Source organism: Motacilla alba, chromosome 2 (assembly GCF_015832195.1).
Source record: "Motacilla alba alba isolate MOTALB_02 chromosome 2, Motacilla_alba_V1.0_pri, whole genome shotgun sequence".
Lineage (NCBI taxonomy): Eukaryota > Metazoa > Chordata > Aves > Passeriformes > Motacillidae > Motacilla > Motacilla alba.
This window is the reverse complement of record NC_052017.1, coordinates 54,323,448-54,345,558: the sequence shown is the minus strand read 5'-3', so window position 1 is coordinate 54,345,558 and position 22,111 is coordinate 54,323,448. Positions and strand designations below refer to the sequence as shown.

Genomic DNA, 22,111 nt, shown 5'->3' with positions numbered 1-22,111 from the left:
CTTCTAGCATGCTCCTCACCTTCCCTACTGCCCAGTTGCTACTGTAGCTGGTACTCTTATCAGGCATCTGGGGAAGGCTCGTAAGAAAAAAATTTAGGCCACTAAGCAGCTACAAAGCAAAAGCATCAACTTCTATATACAGCCCACAATTAAACTGTGTGACTAGTTAATCTAACACAGGATCCCAAGAGCATGAATATTTCACACAGGAACTACACTTGTTTATGAAAAAAAAAAAAAAACCCAATCCACCCAGGGCTACTGAGCAGAAAGATATTACTCTGACCTAAAGGAATTTTCAGAAGGGATGCAGTAAATGGAGATGTACTGTCTGATAATATAGACTCTACACACTCCTAACTAAAGAAACACACTCATGTTTCTAGCAATTAAAAAAAAAATTTGGCAAATACAGCTATGAACACATAATCAGACACATCTTCTCAGAAAACCAGTTTTTCAAATGGGCCTCAAAGAAAAGCTACATTTTAAAGAAATGCTAATCCTTAATATTAGACGAGCACATGTATGGAAAACCATCTGTGGGAAAATCACAAATCTTTTTCAGTAAAAAGTTCTCAAAACAGAGAGCAACAATGACCTGAAACATCCAGGTAATTTCCTTCCACAAAGGAATCTGTATGCATTCATTTCAGTCTCTGTTCACACACAGATGCGCACTCATGTATAATTAGTAGTTTAAGACTCTGGTGATAAATAATAATGAGAATTATATAATTAAATATTCTCCGGCATCTGGACATGGTCTACATGGTGAAGGGCAGCATAATCTTGTCAGAGCCCTGGATAAATATTTTTTAAAATCAGTGTCACTTGTGGAGACATTTTACCAATCTAACCTGCACTGAAATAAGCATATTACCAGCTGTGTCTTTTACTTTACCTACATTTCACTTTTAACCTGCTTACTATGTGAAATTTCTACCCCCTCAGCCCTAATCCAAGACCTCCCATATCTCTCACCCTTATAGCCTCCATTCAGCCAGCCAGCACCCAGTTTGGCAGTTGCTTGGCTTTTTGCTCCACCAGCATTCCCTTCAATTACTGCTTCTCTCTAGGGAGATGACCCCTAAGCATCAGCAGCAAAGTGTTTCCCTTCGAACCAAAATACACAAACCCACTATTCTTAAAATACAGTTTTGTCAAGAAATTAAGAGTTGCCTAAAAAAAGTATTAACAACCTTCTAAAAATTAATTAGGATGAATGTCAGCCTGATGACTGGACAATGAAAGGATGTCTCTCAAAGGTAGTGTTATCCTGATAAATGCAAGTTACTCCTCAGCTGTCACATACAACTGAGCACATACAGCTCAGGATACACCCTGAAAATATGAATTGCTTACACTAGCATGAATGCCTTAATTTTGTCCTCTGTTGCGTATGTTTACAGTGTATTTTATTTATGCCCCTCTTTCTCCTCTCCTCCTCTAGTCCTGAACATGTTTAAAACATCCAAGAAAAGTAAAGGTAGCCCCTATCACACTTACAAGGTATATACCAAGAGAGATGAGGCAAAAAAATATCACAATACTGTGACAGAAAGGTATCAAACCTACCTGCTCTCCCATGGGGAAGTCAGTGCACAAGGATTTGAGGCATAAGCACCTGTACCCTAAGCACATATTAAAAAGAAGTCTTTAAGGGAAGCAGGTTTTTCCTCTTGTCTTTTACAGGTGATTGGTACAGTAATCACTGCACAAGATCTTTCTCACTAGCAGTTTTTTGACAGTTTGATGTTACATACAAGGGCAGTCTTCTATATCATTGGAAAGATGGGGCCAGCTGAAAGCTTACTATTCACAAACAGTGCTGTTTAGAAATAGACTGCTGTCAAGGTCACCCTGATACAACCGTGATATTTGCCTGCCACATAAAACATGCACAACACTTTGCTGCAAATTTCTTTTTATTTCTGTTAACATCCCTGCAGACACACTCACTCAGGTAGACAGACAGAACCCAGCCATGGACATATGTACAAGCAATAAACGTAAAATCATAATGTAAAATACCCATGCATTCTAGAAAGGGTTTTACCCATGACTCTTTACAATATCACCTGAAAAGTTTTGCAAAGAAATATTGCACCTCCTAAGGATCACATCTCCTCTCCTTGTCCTCTCTATGTGCATAGTAACTGCACTGAAAACAGTAAGTCAATCCACACACAGTTAAGATATCTCTATTTGCAACTCTTCTACCTTGTCAATAGGAAATGAATATAGATAAATGAAAAATATGGCCACAAAGAGCAATTTACATTTTTCCTTATAAGTTTTGAGATGCAATTCATATGCTCAAGGAAAATGAATGCTTTCATATTTCCTACATAAACACAGGCAAACTACAAGAAGAACAAATTAGTATAATACCTCCCAGAAAAACTGTATTTATTCAGTTCAAATATATAAATCCTCAGATTTAGGAGGAAGTCCTTGGCTGACACAAGTCAGGTGTGATGGATTGGAATCCTCCCTCTGTAAATCATGTCCTCTGGCTGGGGTTCACTGCTGCTTGAAGAAAGAGACTACAGAATCTGCTGCCTCTTACTCTGGACTTTGTCAGTCACTGCCAAACACAATCCTGATGTGCTTAGTCAGGCAGCAGCTACATTTTTAAAGAGATCAAAGAATAGTATGGACTTACCAGCACACTTCCACCAGCCTTTGGCTGTCTAGCTAGGCTCACACCCATCCACTCATCATCTCTGTCTTCCTTACAGGTCTTTCCACAGAGCATGCCCCGAGAATTGCCTACAGAAAAAAAGGGAAAGGCAGCAAGGCAAGGAGACATGAGTTTTAAATACCTACCAAAGAATCCTGACAAAAAAAGAGATTTCCCATCAAACATTTGACAATGCTTTCCTTTCCCCCTGCATCCTGATTATTTATTAGTTCTTGAATGCATTAAATGGGGCAATGTTCTCACTCTTAAGTGGCACCATACACATAAACAGGCGAGGATAGACCCTGTTCCCAACAGCCAGCAGCTATCACACTATGTTCACAGCTCTACTTAAATGAACCATCAAACCATTAAGTCAATAGGAGAGGTGTCAGATTGCCTCCTGAATGCAATCTTGAAAATGAGATCAGGGGCACTTAAAAAAAAAAAGGCTGAGATCTGTAGTCCTGTCAGGCAGCACTCATGAATCCATGACAACTTACAATCTGGTAGAGGACAAGCCATTTAGCCAAAATGCTGTCTTAACACATGTAAACTTCATAAACAGAAATTCTACTTAGTGTGAGTACGAAAAGATGAACAATACCTTATTTTACAAAGACACAAAAAGCAACATGTCACCAAGAAAACCAAAATATTAAAATGCTTCATTCTTTACCATCATTATCAAGCAGGAAGTTTTAGATCATAATTTTACTTTAGGCCTCCACCTTCCCCTGCCTCAGACAGTTCATCAGAGTAACTGAAGTCAACCCTGATCCCTTGCAGTGGCATACAAGCAGTCTCACTGAGACCACTTTAGTACAAAAAGTAATCTCAATAAATTATTTGCTGTATTATGAGGGAACCCATAGATCACCACATTACCAATAACACCACATGTCATGAGCCCATCACTGCATTGCCAGGGGTCATCTCATGCACTCTGACTTCCGCACTGCCTGGAGCATGCAGTAGCACTCCAAAACAAGCTGAAAAGTCACACTGAAGCAGGTGAAAAAAAGACACACGCTCAGGTTTAGCAGGGAAAAGTCCACATTTACCTGGTTACTCCCTGGAAAGAGCAAGCAAAGTCATTGAGAGGACACCAGCACCAGTGGGATGTTATTTTGTAAAGCTGAAGAGAATACAACACTTTTGCTAACAGTGTTCAAAATCCATCAGGAAAGGCTGATGGCTGCCTCTCAATATTTTGGGGCCAATTTGAAGTTGGAAGAAGGACTGCTGGCCATGCGGTTTGGGTTTTTTTGGTTGCCTCCTGTTGTCCCAACATCATAACTACCCACCTCTCCCCATATCCAGTTCTGTGCATCTTCTGTCAGGGTTGGTATGAACTCGACATTTAAACACTGCTCCTGGGGACTTAACAGAGGTGCTGTATTTAGATTCTGCCTTGGGAGCACCAACCAAGACCCTGGAAACCAGAAACAAAGCAACAAGTGATTAATTTCAGGAGGAAAGGAAAAAAATCAACAAACACCACCAAGGCTCACATTGCCAGAGCTTCACTAGCAAAAACACTCCTCAGCAACCTTGTAAAACAATGACACTTATTCACAAACTGAAAACATCACACACAATAAAGGCAGTGAAGCCTTTGTGCTTCTCCACAGTGAAAGCACATAAATATTTTTAACAAACAAAATTTCCATTAGGATTGTACCACACGTAAAGTGACACACCCTCACCATACACCTCCCAAAAGCTTTTGGGATAGCATTAAGAGCACAACAGCATCTGCATCCATTTTTCCTCAGTTTTAGCTACATCAATCCAGAACTGATACACACACAAGCGGATAAAATCTGAATCTCCTGCCGGCTGCAGTCTTGCCAGGCAGCACAATATTTGTAAGCTTGTTTCGAAAGTGGAGGCATCCCTTTCTCAGAACATTTTATATAATTACATCTTGAATAAACAACAGCAAGAAGTCAAACCAACAATACAAGCACATCTCTTCCACAATACATTGCATCAACCAACGTTTATTGTTAAGACTGTGAAGACTTTACCTGGACCCCACATGAGATCTAGTACTTCATGGTAGAGGCACCAATGGCCTGCGCTGACCATAGGGTTACACTTGAAAGAAAGATGGTCAGCACTTTTTAATCACTTGTGCTAGGATCTAGTTAAACTCTTTAACAACCAGGCTTCTATCTTCTCATGTCCTAAGGGATGCTTTCTGAGGAAGATTACAAGGGAAGCACAAGTATTGAAGGACAAGTATTTCACTGTCTCTTCATTAAAAGGACAATCTTTCTCAACCAGTTGTGACCCCAGACCTGGGAAGGCGAGGAGAAAAAAGGAGGTTAAGCAGGAGGGCAGCTCCAAGAAGGGCAGTGGGGAGCACCAAGTAGCTAAGTAACAGTTCTGCAATTCTCTTGTACTGTCACGCATGACAGATCTCCTGAATGTAAAAAAAATCCTCACTAAAGTTAAGCCCAGAGCTGGAACTAAGAGTGACCATCTCTAAAGGGCTAAGGCTCCAGAAGTCCCCTGTGCAGACCCAGGCTGCTACCTGGGAGGCAGCAGCTAACCAAGGAGACACTGCTCTTGGTTTAGCCACTAAAGAGCTATTGGTGCAAAGTGAGTCTGCATACACAACTCTCCCACTCACAGATGGACAGCCCAGCATCAACCCCCAAAATGGATGTTTTCCCTGTTCTTAACAACTTTTCCCTCACCCTCTAATCTAAAGCTCCATGTCAATCACCATCACCATCCCAGTACACACAAGAATACCCAAGGCACAAGGTGTGCACTTGTCCAGGGCCAACGTGAGTCATGCATAAGAGCTTCTCCTGCATCAGAGCCTCATCTATACACAACAGGAGCACATCTCCACTCCTGACACACTGCCTTGGATCTTGGATGCAACAAAACTGTCCTGTGGTAAAAAAAAACCTGATACATTTACAAAAATAAGAGAAACCCCTGTCTTAAGTGACCATTTTCTCTGAGATTTTATAGGCTAAACTGTTTCATTTGGAGAATTCTGATGGAATTGCACTCTTGCACTCTATAACACATGCTTTCACAAGTAAGGAGAATTAATGTCCAAAATACTTAAATTCCTAAAACCTACAAAAGCTGCACACTTGGGGAGCAAGTGCAAAGGAGCTTGAAAAACAGCTCAAAATGGAGACCCTACTAGGCAGGCAGCAGATATAAAATCAAATGCCAGTCATTTCATTTACACAGGCAATGAATGCATAACATTCACTTATTGACAGTCACGAGATCCAACAAAAATAAACATTACTAGCTTAAAGAGTTACAGGTTCAAAGTGCAAAAAGAAACACCATGTTTCTATGACCTGTTATAACTGTAAGATAACACAGGAGTTACTAGTTCACACTGAACTCCAGTTTAAAACAGGTTCTGCTCTAACCTAAGAAAAATAAATATGATTTAGTAACTAGTGCACATGATACTTTGGGTTGCAACTTGAAAGATAGAGACAATGGAGCCCAAATTACAAAGCATTTTCATCTCTCTTTAAAAAGATGAATGGGAAAAATTTATCATTAACAATTTGACTAGACTATTGTTAGATAATACTGCTGTCTTGAGCAATTATACCTTTCAAAAAGAAAACGTACATTGCCATTTTGTCATGTGGACTGCACAGAAAGAAGCAGCCAGTGATGTGTGCCAACAGCAAATTTATTTTGGATTGTCCTGAATGTCCATGCATTCAAATTTGGTATTTCACACGCAGCACATACTATGTCATCTTAGGATCTTGTCTCATTCTCTCACTCTTGCACCTAAAACTCAGCAGTTGAAACCTTTGCAGAGCCACTGCTTCATGTAGCATGATTCATGCTGACTCATGTCCTAAGATTCACCTTCAGGGAAACGGGAAGGTTGGTTCACATGCTTTTTGGTTGGTATTTGTTACATAATAATTACTTTAACTTTATTCAAAGGTTCAAGACTGGAATATTTCCTTTGTCAACAAAAAGACTTGCTTATTCTTTCACTAGCTTTTGTATGTAATGCCTTGACTGTTGCAAAGAAGCCACCCATTTAACTATCATGAGACTTTTCAGCAGACCTGGGTAGACAACTCATTTCCATCTAAATACTCTGGACTCCTGGAGCAAAAAAACTCACCTGTTTGTATCTCCTCTACATATTTAAAACACCTTTGAGATCTTTTGCAATGTTTATGAAACAGCACTGCAATCAGAGGAAGTGTTTTTTCTCTGCTACTATATCAAATCAGAAATACATTTCAAAATAAAGTCTTGGAGTGTAATAGAGTCTCCTCTTATTTCAGTGCCATGGAGTCTTGCCTGGCATGAACACAGAAGATATAAATACAGATAGAAAAGTATAACTTTCCAATATATTCCAAATACTTTAACCAGCATTTGTTTAAAGTGACTGATTTCTGCGGTACAGGTTTCCAATGCTACTATATGATTACTTGGGCAGTCAGCAAGCAGGTACCAGCAGTTCTTTTGCCAAAAGGCTTACTATGTGAGTAATACTCTCTGCAGAGATTATTGATGAGTGCAGGTTCTCACAACCATACTATTCTATGGGAAGCCCCTATTAGTGAGTAGCTGCATGAAGATACCTTGAAGGGGAAACCCCATCAAGAGAAAGAGGTTACTTTCTATGGAGAAAGGAAGAGAACCAAGAACAGAAGGAAGGGAGTTTGGAGCCATTTCAGCCATTTTCCTTGAGGTGTACAGAAATCTGTAAGCAAAAGCCTCATCCCACCGGCTCTGTGAAAAAAGTATTGAGGTCTATACCAAAATAGGGAGCAGAAAGGCCACAACTTTCTCTTCTTGAACTCATACTCATATGATCAATGACAAACATCTTCATCTGTATTGAGAAAACTATGCAGCTGCATGGCTGGAAACCATGCCACTGAAGGAGTTGCAGCAGCCAATTTTATTGGAGGACAAGAAGCTTTCTTGGTCACAGAGAAATTCACACCTCTTTAAAATTACTTCCTGAAGAACAGTAATGATCACTTCCCTGGTGACTGACCCTCAGGACATTCAGATTTGGAAATTAAGTGTTGCATTTAACAAAAAGAACAGTGATCAAAAGTGCAGAGCTGACCAATGGCTGGAGAGATGCCAAGCACATTAAGCATCCCCCTACAGCACATCAGCAGTGATTAGACAATCACAATTTAAAGACTGAGGACTCTAGGCATCTCACTTTACTGCAATGTTAGGTATCAGGGGAAAAATCTTTAAATATCTTCACATACCACAGCTCATTTCAAAAGCATACCAGAGGAGGGTGCCCTACCATTTCGTCCCAGTTGAGTTTCTCCCCTTTAGTAAGGTTTCTGTTACTTCAAAAAAAAATAATAAACCAACCCAGTTACTTAAAATAAAACCCTGTGTTTCTGTGTTTCATCCATGACACGCAGAGCAAGAAGCAGGAGGGCTGGATGATCCAAGACCAATGACAGCAAGATCGAGTTCCTCAAAATTCCAAGGCAGAATCTACAGCACCACTGCTTAGATTATACACACAACACCCAGTCTCCACTGGGTCAATCTGTCCCCACACCTTTGATAAATAACATAGAGAACAAAAATTTTAAGCTCCCCTAAAGCTTCTGAATAAAGCTTAAAGACTAAGCTGGCAAAAAAAACCAGGAAAGGATCTAAAGGTATACACACAGGATGATAAATGTGACTGGAACCAGTGGAGAAACAGATAGAAACCTACTGTGTTTGTTCAGGCAAGTTAAATGAGAAGAAGCAATAGCATGTGCCCAAAGAAAAAGTTCAAGGAAAGGTCACCTTTAATATTGAAGCACTTAGTGCATACAACCACCAGAGACCCCTCTCAATAAACCCCCAGAACCATAAAAGGACTTTCAGAAGGAGGCAGATGCATGTAAAATATTTCTAGGAAAGTGATGCTTATGTATTAGATAAGAAACACATTTTAATGAATATATATAATTATGATAAGCAGATAAAGATTTTACTTGTTGTAAAGTCTCACAACACATGCAGAAGAAGGAGAGATCAGCTGCATGTTCTGGGCAGATAAAGAATGTCTGCTTTCTGTTGTTTCAAATTGTATTAGAAAGTTTATTCCACCCAATTTTGGACTGCAGTCGTTCTGATTGCACATGAGTTTACATGACATGCATTACAACACGTATCAAGCAGCCCAAGATGCAGATCAACCTTCATTATTTCAGCAGCAGCGCAAATTGGTGAAGAGCAGGGCTGAAGCAATGATGCAACAGCACAGAAACCAGACTCATTCTTAATTGTAAAACTCACAACAGGACACCATGCAACTAAACTGACTTCATTACTTTTTCATGCCAGATTATTTTACCAGAGAAGATGAAATGGTCACCCGGGACTTGCTGAGAGACTGAGGGAGTCAGCAAGAAGAGGTCATAAGGAGGGAAAGGGGGAGAGACTATCTTATTCATTTTAAAAAAGAAGAATCAGAGATTTCAAATTATAACCACCTTTTATTTGGGAAAAAAAATGTGGGGTTTTTTTATTTTTTTAACTGTCTGGGGTCGTTTCTTGGTTGTTTTTTGAGTCCTTATTCCAAGTTTCATCATTATATCCAGAGAGCAGAAGCACTTCAGCTTGTCCCTGCTCTAAATGCAACCAGCCACCTGGTTTCTTGCTGAAAATGGCAATGATGGGTAACTGAGTAAACCTGTCAAAATTTACAGCCATAAAATCCACTTAAGGAAGGAAAGGCAGACATTTTCAGAAGTACAATAATCTCAGCACATCTCTGTTGAGAAACATATCTTGAGACAAGAAAATATGCAAAAACAGCTCAATGGAACCATCATTGCAATCAACAATTGCAGAAAACATCAAAGGCACTGATTGGCTCCACTATTGTAGTGGCAGCTGAACACCCAGTTCTCAGATGTAATTCTCATGTGCAGCAGCCTGACTATTCACATTTATCTGATGTAAGATTTCATACCAAATATCACACCTCACTTTTTTTCATTCTACATGAATATTTGGCTCATATGAAGCCTGAAAGAATCACCAAACCCTGAACCAGTTTACTGTAAACCTACGGGCCTAAGGTAGAAAATACAGACAGATGCCTTTGTGGTCTTGGAAAACAAAGAGTTGAAACATGACATATATATACACACACATACACACACAAATATATTCATACACACCAGCACACAGACAAAGCTACAGAAAACAAGAAAGCTCTCATGATCAGAAGTACATTGGGTGAGTATCAGGCCCACAAGCAACAAAGAGCAAGAGAGAGTTCCCTAAATACCTTCAAATTCTTGAGAACATATTAACATATTAAAAAATTTTAGATGGGCAGGAGCCCTATCAGCCTCAGATTTGATTAATCATATTTTTGCAGACTCATATAGTGCTAAACTCACTGGGCAAGCCTTCAATTCCCAAAATATCATTGTCTAAAGTTAAAATGTACAGACCCAATCAACATGAGAAAACTGAAATTATAGCTCTTCCTTGAGTATATAAAAGTCACGAGAAGAAAAAAAAAAAAAAAAAAAAAAAAAAAAAAAAAAAAAAAAAAAAAAAAAAAAAAAAAAAAACCAAACAATAACCCTGACTCTTAAGAGGAGCTTCTTCAGAAAACTGGAAGAAGGGTGCATATACTTTTAAGAGATTCATTATTGACCTTTAGGATGCACACACACATTAAAAGCACAACGGCACATAGCACACTAGAATTAAGGGAATTATAAAAATACTCTTCTCCCAACTTGCTATCCCAGTATCACTTGGGAACAGGATTTTGAAGTACCCAGAAAACAAACTTCTGATCTTACAATGAAAAGAGGAGCATTCCCACCAGTGGTGACAATCCCACCCTGATGAATTCTGACTGATGCTTACCATATTAAGCTGCCGTTAACCTTTCTGGGTGTTAGGCCTAACAATTTTTTTATTTAAAAACATTTAATGATCTTAGATGTTTGGTTGGTTTGTTTTTTCCTTCTGGTGCCACAGCAAAAGCACCATGAATCAGCTCCATTTTCCAAAAAAAATGGAATTTACACAACTGGAGATTTTAATTTTGAGCACCAGACTTCAAACAGATCCCTGCCTTCAGACTGATGCCCAACACTTAAAGTCCAGCATTTTTCTAAATGAAGTGGGGCTATCTCCAAGACTCCTCCCTAGTCCACCTTCCCTTCTAAAAATGCCACACCAGCAGGTGCTGTATGAAGATAATTCATATTATCAATCAGAATGACAGATACCTACATAAGAAGCAACAAATTCTACCACCACACTGCAGTAGATCAGCATTTCATTCACACCACTGTGAATCCCCAGCAACTTGTGTTGAATAAAAGTTCCTTTCAGCCTTTGCGCCCTTCATTGACTCCCAAACCAAGTTAAGCACTGCTTTAAACTGAGATCTTTTCTACTCTCAGGGTGCCTTTCCTCTATTAAATCATCTTATAAGTCCTTAAAAATGAATGTTCCATGAAAGTCACTATGGAGAAAAGCAGAACATAGAACTACTTGTGAACTAAAGAGTGTGAAAGAAATTCATTTTCAAAGAACTGTATGCCAGAATGAATATATTTATTTAAACCACAGTGCACCAAAGTTCCAACATCAATAGCTGAATATCTAAGTATAAAAAGATAAAGAGATGCTTTGTGGATGCCTACTGGCAGCAGTGGCTCCTACTCACATTAGAAGGGCACCAGATGACACCAGCTAGGTCCAACTGAGAGAAATCACTTTTAATTTCTAACAAAGAGCCTCTAACCCAGACAACAAACAGACTATGGTCCAATGCTCTTTTCAATCAACAGGAAAACAAGAAGCTCGCCAGTTTCACAAATTTTTGGACGTAGATAAACTTTCTTCGGCCATCTTTTTTTAAGTTAGACATTTCCTCTACGATTTGGAAGCGTCTCTTCAGCCTCCGAAGGAATTTTGTCCCTCGCCACGCAGAATGTGGGTCGTTTAGCTCCGTGGACGCTGAGTGTGCTGCTCTCAGTGGAAGTTACCGGTATTAGAAACATTTCCCATTAACACGGCAAAACCCATCATCATTCGTACCCCGTGGGCTTTTTCCTACGCAGACCAGACGATGAGCTGCTAAATATTTCCCGCGAGGAAGTGAGATCGAGCACAGCGTCGAGACATCGCCGCGGACCGGCAGGCGCTTGAGGACAATGCCAAGCTCCGGCTGCCAGCCCAGTATGGACATCTCCGTGTCAAAACGCCTCCCAGCGCGGGGCCCCCTGCTCACATTAAAGAAATCCCTCGTGCACAAGGGGCGCGGAGCCCACAACTTTGCCTCCAAAGTACCCACACGAAGAGGTGGACCGAGGACGGAGAGAGACCCCTCAGTCCAGGGCGGAGGCGCACCTTCGCGGCCCATGCGAGGGGGCTCAGGTCCTGCCGCCCTGCTGCGGGAGATGCGGCCGCCAGGAGGGATGGATATCCCGGCAGCGGCCGCCGGGCCGCATCCCCGCCGCCACCCGCGCCCTCGCCGATCCCGGGCACGCAGGGGCCGTGCTACTCACCACCGTGTGCTATCGTGGTAGTGCTGCAGCACCGAGTACCCAAAGAAGGAGCCGTTGGGACCCCGGAAAATCACGGGGCGACCCACATCCACGTTGTAGGAGCGCACCAGGGCCACCCAGAGCAGCGTCCACAGAACCCGTGCTCCGCGCTGCCGCGCCGCCGGCATCGTGCGTGTCCCGAGACAGCCGCCCGTACCGGCACCGCTAAGCGCTGAACTCCGGCCCACTGACCCCACCCGGCCCCCGGCGCCGACTCCAAGGCGGCGTGTCCGGGCGCGGCGCTTTTGTGCCCGCCCCGCGTCGCGTCTCGGCCCGGCCCCGCCGCGCCCCGCGGGCACCGCGCGCCCCTCCGCCTTGACCGGCCGGCACCCCCTGGCGGCCCTGGGCGGTACCTGCCGCGCCGCGCCGTGCTACGCCCGACCTCGCCGCTCGTCAGCCCGGAAACGCTCCGTCCTTGACTTCGCCGCCCAGCTCCTCCCGCCACGGCACCCGCGCGTGTCCCGCGCGGCCCCACAGCCTCCCCCTCGGTGTCCGCCTCTTCCACGAAACTGCCTGTCAGCTATGACTTTCTTTCATTTTTCCACCTACTCCCCTTCTTGCGCAGCCCCTCCCCCGGTCGGCGCCTGGAGGGGGAAGAGGGAAATCACAAAGTTTAGGGCAGAAAGACATGGAGGAATCAATCCTGACTTCCATTAGTTTGAGGCTATCAGCCCTGCTTGAATCTGGCACGCGGAGAGGAATGCTTCATGAGTGACAGATGAAAGATCTGATTTGCATCACGCTGAAACGCACGGGAGATTTTCTTGGGGAAAGGGAAGCCATGATGAGCGGCAGTGTCTTTTTTCAGGGCAGCAGAAATGAAAATGCTTCAGGGGAAAAAATCAGGTGAAAAAAATCAGTGTTTTACGGCAAAAGTACCTCAGGTCTGAAAAAGAAGCAGCAACCTTCGTAGCTAGGTAAAAGCTGAAAACAATTGCTCTAATACTTGAAAAGTTTGACAGTCTGAGAGCAGAAATAATCAGTCAAACATGCACTAATAGATGAGCAAGAGTAAAGGCAAGAAGTCTATTACAGAGGACAAGACAAGGGTAATCATCACTGTAGGAAAAGGGGAGGGGAGTTATGTGCTACAAAACCCTTGGGCCCACTAAGCCCATCCTTTTATTAAAGTGAAAAGCAGTATATTTTACTACCTGGAATTCATGTGTTTAGATCCTTCTTGAGGATCAAGCCCAGAATCTCAGAGGATAAATAGTTTCTCACAGATAATTGCGACTTTCATATGTTTCTGTTAGCCTTGGTTTTGACTATTTAATTCCATGTACATCCCTCATACCTATGAAGGTGCACCAGGAGAAGCAGAGTAAGTCCTGGGAAACACAAAAATGGAGGGGCCAGGAACTCTGATACAACAGGAACTACCACATGTGTCAGGTCACTGGAGATTTGCAGCCAGGTCCAGTACTTCTTGCATATGCACACGATGGTTAATGCGTAATTTGCTTCTGATGACACCAGTGATCTCCAGGAAAGAGTGCTGAATGTTGAGGCTCTTGGAAAGCTGTCATGGAAAAACACTCTTGCAAGTCTTCTTTCAGTGAAGGAAGTTCTTGGTGAAAGAGTTAATTCTTTTTCTGCAAATGGTTTGCACCAGGATTTTTTTTTCGGTGAGGAGGGAATTCTGGGGTAAGCTGTTTCATAGTATCCATGTGGCTCTTTCAAATGCATAGCCTGTTTCTGCAAGGGAGCATCCTCACCAGGAAGAAGATTGATCTCAATCATTGCTCTTTAACATCACCCTCAGAGCAAGTGCTCTGGTGCCACATGTACCTGTTGCTGTTTAGAAACTGCCATTTTTGATGTTGACTGTGATGCCAGAAAGCAAACATTAACATAGAAAATTTCAGGAACACTTTAAATAGAGAAGTAAAAATTACGGAATTTGGTGGGGAAAAAAAAATAGAGGAATGGATGTTTCCAGTCACCAAGGTGTTTTATATTGGCCGTGTGAAGCTTAGTGATATAATTATTTAGTGTTCTTGTTCAAGGTGGCTTGTGAAAAGGTTGGAGTAGTGTGAGTCTTCCTTCATCATACTATGACCTTCCTTCATAACTATGACCAGGGTTATGAAGAAGGGAAATTTTTTCAGTCAAATCTGAGTGGCACAGTGCTCACTATCAAATTAAAAGGGAAAGTCACTTTATCGGTAACTTCAGCCTTAGGTGTATGATCAAACTGCAAGAATTTATTTGTTTATTGGTGCATCAAGTGAAAACAGCAGGGCATTTATGTCATATTAAAAGGGAGATTTAGAACATTTAATAGAAAGATTTTTGCAGGGATTTAATAACTGTGCAGTCAATATGGATAAAAGTAATCTGATTTAGGCGGAAAGTCAATACGCCTCAATTAAGCAAATTCCACTGACACGCAATCATTAGCACTACAAAGCCACATCTCTGCCTTTTGAAGCAAGAAAGTGTTGGGGATTTTCAGTTAATTACCTGGGCACTAAATGGTGCTCAGACAGCTCTCAAACCAAGTTAAAGGAAATGTGGATGATACGCTAGAGAGAGCAATGTGTTCATCCTTCTCCAGAGGGAGGAGGGAAGCAAAGCAACTAGATGAGGTGAATGGAACACTTGTCTTTCATGTTGTAGAGTGCTCTCAGGAGGACTTATTTCAACTAGAAGTGATACATAAAAAATTGTTTCAGTCCATAAAAATGTCAGCTCTCCATTCTTTGCAAGGAAGAGTATCTAGGGAAAGGCTAGGAATATGGTACTTCCATCCTTTTCTTTCTTTTATTGCACATCCAAATGCTGAAGTCATCTCACAACATTTAAACCAACAGGAATTTCGTCAGTCCAAACAGAAAGAAAAACAGAAACTGCCTGTCACAGTGGTGTATATTTAGCTGGTAAAATTCTGGCATGCCATTTATGAAAGCAATGGGACATCCTACTGTAATGACAAGGACAATAAAATGTACAGTTAAATTAATATGATGGTAAACCTAAGGGGTGAGAACACAGAATAATACATTGAATCATATACCACAGAATTCCCTCCTCACTGAACCCAAATCCTGGTGCAAACCTTGTGTGAAGGAACCATTCAAACCAGGAGTAGCTATAACAGGCACTTCCATATCTCTGTTCTCACTGTGTGAGCCTTGATGTTTGTATCATCTAGAGAAGCTCCATACCTGCGCCATGGGGCTAATTTGTACTTTACAGCTAACTATATTAATTAAACACTGTATTTTGGCAAGACTCAGTCTCCAGATAAGTTTATAAATTAGAAACATTATATGTAAATTGAGAATCAACAGTGAAGTAGCACCCTTGACAATACTTTTTAATTAATAGTAGAGCTTAGGAAAAAATGTCTGATGCAATAATGTTGTGGCTGTGGAAAGAAAATGAAAATTAAAACAAATGCCCCATGTCTTCATTGCTTAAAGATTCAGCTGTGTACGGACTCCGTTCATCAAGAGTAAGCATTAACAGGTAAGTTGTCTTCCTGAAAGCTTCTCCACCCAAAATGGCACTTCAAAGATGATTTTTATCTATATATATAGATAGATAGATAGATAGATAGATAGATAGATAAATTTGTTCCTGTTCTGCACATGGTGAACTCAACTTTGGTTTCCTTACTTTTACCAATACCTTACTTAATCTGAAGTTAATTCTTCACACATAATTCCACTTATCATTTACCTTTCTTTGCATTTGTATCAAAGTAGTGCTGAGGTTGAAAATTTACCGTCTGTTTCCAAACAGTTTCTATGCAGAAATAACTTTATTTTCACTTCCCACAGGCACCTACAACTGACAGCTGCTGTAAGCTCATTTGACAATCTTTTTTGAGTCCTACTTGTTTGGGTGCAGATTTATTTTCCTGGCTCTCAGCTTCCTCCTGCTTGCTCTTAGCCACAGTTGGGGAGAGGATGTGCTGCTGAGTGAGGATGGGATGACACCTCCTTCTCCCACCCTGGCATCCATCTCCCAGGACATGGTAACAATGAGAAGGCATCCCATAATCTCATTACTACAAAGGCTGCTACCTCTCCCCATCATTATTCATATATTTATGTCAGTACATGCTCAGTATTAAGGAGCTTTTAACTGAACTTTTGTTAAAGGTTTCCCATTGCAGTGGTGAGCCTTGCTGATTGTTCCCATGCAGTCGTTGTATTTCTATGGCAAGTGCTCAATACAAGGAAGTCGGCAACTCTGTAAATCAGGTCCTAATGATAATACTGCAGTTTGTTTTCAGTCAGTTCCCACAGAACTCTCTGATCTAACCCACCTACAGACTCAGCTGAAAAGAGTACAGGAGACCAAACTTAGATGAGATGTTTTCCTGACACTTCTTGTAGCTCTTCTTGCCTACCAAGTAAAGAGCATCCTCTTCAATTCTTCTTCCACTGTGGTTTCATTCTAAAGATAGACTGTGCTTGCCTCCCCATTGAAGGAGAGAGAAGTGCTACCAACTTTCGTTGCACTGCAAGGACAGTGGGAAAGACTTCTCTTTCTTTTCAAGGCCCCATCACTGTTGAAGTTGTCAGAGAGAGGGGTGTTCCTTTGTAATAAATATATAAAAGGAGTAACCATAAAATACCAAAATATTTATATATATACATAAAATATTGTCAATATGAGGTATTTTGGATAAAGAGGAAACTCTCACTTGCCTACCAGAGAACTAGCCTGTCAATTACTACAGCCACACTGAGAGGAGCTGACTACATTTCTACTAGTGTGATTTCAGTCTGTCAGACATCAAATCACTTTGAGCATCTAGACTTAGAGGCAAAATATAGACTGCTGTTGTACAAACTATACCTTTCTACATTAGTCCCATTAAATTAAGAAGATGTCACCCTCAATTTCTGCATCAAATGCAAGACTAATTACTTTTGTTGAATAACATGGTCAGGTCGAGTTCATGTCTGAGATCCTGCACTAGGAGGTTTAACCCTCAGGTCACTGAAAAACTGAGTGAGGTGCTTACATTGATCTCCTCACATAATATATCAATTTAATTCCTGCTTGTCTCTTCTTTCATTTGTCTGTAGGTAGCTCTCCAGCTGGAGTAAATAGATAAGAAGGAAAATTATTCTCTTGCTGGTCCTGTTATTTGCTGTTGTTAGCCCTTTGGCCACTGTGTCTTACCTTTTTTATAGACTTATGCTAGGATTTTCCAAACAGATTGAGAATCCTAGAAGTTTCACCTGCATGGAAGACAGAATCACAGAATCAATTAAGTTGGAAAAGACCTCTGAGATCATCAAGTCCAACCTATGACTGAAAACTACCATGCTAGCTAAACCATGGCCATGAGTACCACATCCAGTCTTTCCTCAAACACCTCAGGGACAGTGATGCCACCATCTCCTGGGCAACCCATTCCAATATCTAATCACCTTTTCTGTGAAGAATTTCTTCCTAATGTCCAAACTAAGCCTCCCCTAGCGGTACATAGGACCATGTCCTCTCATCCTTGTTATTTGCTTGTGTTTTTTTTTCTTTCTTTAGGAGATCCAGATCTCTGCCTTTTCATACTCATGTAACAGACATCTATTCAACAGTCTCTATTCAGCTATGGTATGTGCTTCATTTAAGTACATGCTTAAATATGAGAACATGCTTGTACTTTATTGACCTAAGGGGAACTGAATGGCAGACCTGAAGCCAAGCACATGTTTGTGGTAAACAGGTGTAGTGCCTAACAGCTGGCCTGGAGGCCTTACAGTTTTAATTAATCCCAATTATAATTTTATAACTGAAATGTAAGTAATTATATAATTACCCTAATTATATAGTTTGACTGGTCTGGGCCATTGGGGAGCAAGTCTAGGCCATTGGGGGCAGGAGCAGCCATTGGCCAGTTAGCTGGGTGGCAACCAATTTAGCCAATCAGAAAAAAACATGTGGACTTCCGAAACTGTATAAGGCAAACAGCTGTCAATAAAAGTTGGCTACTGTCACATGAATATGGAGTTTTGTGTCATCATCTCAACTGCAATGAGTGGTGAACCCCAACATGATTAGCAATAGCCCAGCCATGGGGATAGCAGCGTAGATGGGACCCCAGTGGGGATCTGAGAGAGCTGCCAGCAGCCAAGAGCTGCGGAGGAGGGGCAGCCGGAAGAGCTGTGGGGGTCCGGACCTTGGAAATAGAAGAAGCTGCAGGGGACTCTTGTAAATAGAAGACTTTAATAAAAAGAAGAAGCAACTGGAGAAGTGGGAATGCAATTTTCTACAGTAGAAAGAGAAGTGTCTCAGAGCCATGGATTACACAAAGCCGCAAGAGCTGCAGCAGAGACGCCACGGGCACCACCCACTGGAGAAGCAGCAGAGAGAGTGAGTGAACCCATGGGTGTGTGGGCTGGGAGGATGGGCAGAAAGCCGAGGGATGGAAGGCCACTATCTGGGACCCCTCTCCCTGTGGCACTGCCCAGCCGCGCTGCCGCCGGAGCTCCCCTATCACCACTATTGGCAATGCCTGTCTCGCGGGCGGGTTCACCCATGCTGCGAGCGCCCGAGTTGCTACTGTTGTCATTGAGTGCGCAGGTGCAGCGCCTGAGCCCATTCGCACCACGGCTGCTGGAGCTATCTTTGTACTCTGCACCCCCTATTGCCATTGGCACATGTGGCACGCCTCTGCCTGCAGATGATTGGGCTACACAGCCAGCGCGCGGTAGGCCCACAAGCAGCTATGGAGCACAAGTGGAACCTGAAGTCAAGCAGCGCTCAGCGCCAGAAGAGCTGATGCGGAGCTGCAAGCCTCTGAACCCAGAAGTATTGGTGAGAGGCTGCCGGCACTCGGTATTGCAGGACACCACATCATACCGCATTGTCATGGTTTGGCGCTGGCCCAATGCCAGTGCCCCCATGAAAACCTATTCTCCCTGGTGTCGACTGTGAGATGCGATCAGAGACAGAGCAAAGCAGGCCTCCACTTGTAAACAAGAAAAAAACTTTATTATCTTACAACTATAGTAAAATAAACACACAGAGAGCAAGATGGAAACCTTTCAAACATTTCTCCTCCCCCCACTCAATTTCCCACATCATAAAACAAAACCTTAGATTTTTACCAGTCCATCACCCTTCAATAATCAACTCAGTCCATCTCCACCCTTCCAACAATCACCCCTCATTTCATCAAGGAGAGAGGAGTCCCTCTTGCACCACGGGCTTCCCCTGGAAACGCAGCCGAATCCAGTTGTGTTTCCCCGTCACTCAGCAACCACCTTCGTGACTTCTTCCTTCCATGTCCAGTGCTCTCACCACTGCACATGGACCAGAGCTGCTTTTAGGGTTTCCCTTTTCAAGGATGCTTCACCCAGTTCCAGGAGAAAACGACAGTCTCTCACCTTTTTGGGACACTAGTCCCCCCCAGATTTCACCCCCTGGGGCCGAGGGGTCTCGAGAGCACCATCACTTCATCACCTGTCGTCTCCGCTCACATCACTCCTTTGGCACCAAGCCACCGCCTCCCCCTAAAATGCAGTCTCTGTATTACAGGAAAGGTTCTCTCCATGGCTATACAAGAAAAGTCCAGCCAAAAGCCACTCCATCATCTCCTCCCACCTAAAATTCTTCCCAACTTCTCTCAGTCGTTCTTCAACCTTCACAGCTTTCATCACACTTGCGTATTTCCTCTTACTTTATTCTCATCTCTCTTCTCCTTCAACTCCCAGAGGATCAGCATTTGCAAGGTTTCCATCATCCCACAGAAGGGTTAAAATCACAGTCTCTACTCATCCAGAACTCCCACACTGGCTCTGCCAGGCACTTTCCTTGCCGCCCCCTCTTCTCTTTCTCGGCCAGGCCAGCTCTATCAAATTTCAAGGTAGCACTGGCAGCTCGCTCTCTCTATCCCTCCCTCCTGGGAAAGGGGGGCTGCCCGATGCCTCTCCGAGTTCTTCCACCCTTCCATAATCTGTGGGGAACTCACTCTTGTCCTGCCGGGGTCAGGGGCCTTCACCTCCCTTCCTTGCCCAAGGCTCTGGCCTACCTCCCTCCGGCCTCGTGGCTTCTCCTCCCCCGCCCAGTCCGCAGCTGGGCAGGGGAGGTCTGACCTCTCCATCCACCGGAACAAAGAGAGAGTTCTCCTGGGAGTTCCTTGCTTTTAACCCCTGTGTTCTCAGAGGCGTATCCATATCTTCAATGGCCAAACCAGGTGCCAATATTCACATCTGAGCACCTATTGGTTTGACCACCACCACCTCCCAAAAACTCACTTCCTCTCAAACCACGACATGCATTCACAGCTAGGGCTCAAAAAGCCTGAGGGACATTTTCTATTTACACTTTCACAGGATCCCAACCAGGGGAAGCCGAGCTACCACACCTTTGCTGACCTGCGAGAAGATGCTTCCACCACGCTGCCTATATCAATTAACATCTCTACATATGATCTGGTCAGCTCTTGGAAACAGATAAAATTAACAGCTATTACAGAGGAGATGTCAACAGTGCTGAAAGGATTTCCATGCCCATGCTTTCATTATCACCGGGTGCCCAGCAGCCTGTGGGTGGAATGGTTAAAGCATTCCCAGCCCCTGACAGGTATGCTCCCTTTCAGTGGCAGGTCTTCTCTGAGTTACGCCAGCTAGCCACCAAATATGGACTGGGGTCTCCAGCAATAGCAAGCATGCTACGATTTTTAACTACTGATGAGATGACACCTTTTGATATCAAAGCTGCGTTGTACCTCAGTCCAGTATATGATGTTCAAGTCTACCTGGTGGTGATATGCAGAGGACCAGGGGCTGGGGAATCTAGAGACTCCGCAGCAAGATCCACAATTTGGGGCAGGAGTTCCTCAACTTATGGGACTACCCCCTGTTGACAATCCACAGTTACAGGCGTGCTTACATCCTCTAATATTGGCACAGGCCAAAGACTTGAGAATACAAGCCCTGTTGAAGGTTGCAGACATGGCAACACCAACTCAAAGGTATTCTACAATTAAACAAGGCCATAAGGAACCCTGTATACCATTTATAGAGAGGTTAAGAGGTGCCATGGATAAACAAATAATAAATAATGATGCAAGAAATCAATTAATACTACAGTTGGCACAGGATAATGCAAATGAGGACTGTAAAAGAGCTATCAATTTATTACTGAAAGAAAATCCGTCTTTAAGTGAATTAACTGATATGTGTACTAAAGTCGGAACAGATTCATATAACATGGCTTTATTAGCTGATTATTTTTCAGCTGCTGTGGGTTGTCACATCGGTGTTATGGATGTGGCCAACTTAAGAGCAGATTGTCCCCCCAAGACCATTTCACTAAGGACACATCAAAGACATAGAAAGATTACTACTGTGGGAAACTGTAACTGATGTGGGAAGCTTGTTGGTCTAAGTTGTATTGGTCAAGCAGTGTTGGTCGAAGTTTCATCTTAATGGACAGCCCCTCAATGAGCAGGGAAATGGGAACAAGAGCACGACAGGGAGGTGCGCGCAGACACAAGCATCTTCTCATCACCCAGCATGAGCCTATGCGACTGGTTCACTGGAAGGACAGGAGAGTCAATAGGTATGGCAGGAATCCACTGCCATCACAGTTACTATAAGTTGATTACAGGTACATAAAGTTCTTCTTGAGGCCTATGGACCTATAGGGAAAGGAATAAGTGCTCTTTTGGAGATCAAGTGCAACACTACAAGGCATTTTTGTCCACCCAAGTGTCATAGATGCTGATTTCACAGGACAGATATTGTGCTATGGTGTCAACGCCATCTCCTCCTGTGTCTATCCTAGAAAACACTCGTATTGCCCAGACTTTTTAAGTCTGTTGTTCCTACAACAGACCCAAGAACACAAGGAGACTGAGGCT

General features: G+C 42.8%; 1 protein-coding gene across 3 annotated transcripts in view; it reads right to left on the bottom strand.

The window, feature by feature from the left end:
* The window catches only part of ITGA9 (integrin subunit alpha 9), a 237,722-nt gene extending 225,003 nt beyond the window's left edge, over positions 1–12,719 (bottom strand). For 2 of the 3 annotated variants that reach the window (XM_038123404.1, XM_038123395.1), the window contains exons 1-3: positions 12,241–12,542; positions 3,994–4,121; positions 2,669–2,775 (exon numbers count right to left, since the gene is read on the bottom strand). In XM_038123404.1, coding sequence (XP_037979332.1) covers positions 2,669–2,775; positions 3,994–4,121; positions 12,241–12,407 — 402 coding nt within the window. In that variant the 5' untranslated portion in view covers positions 12,408–12,542. Of the gene's footprint in view, positions 1–2,668; positions 2,776–3,993; positions 4,122–12,240; positions 12,543–12,632 lie in introns of those variants that run through there. The other variant, XM_038123406.1, reaches the window with a different exon arrangement.
* Positions 12,720–22,111: the final 9,392 nt, after the last annotated feature.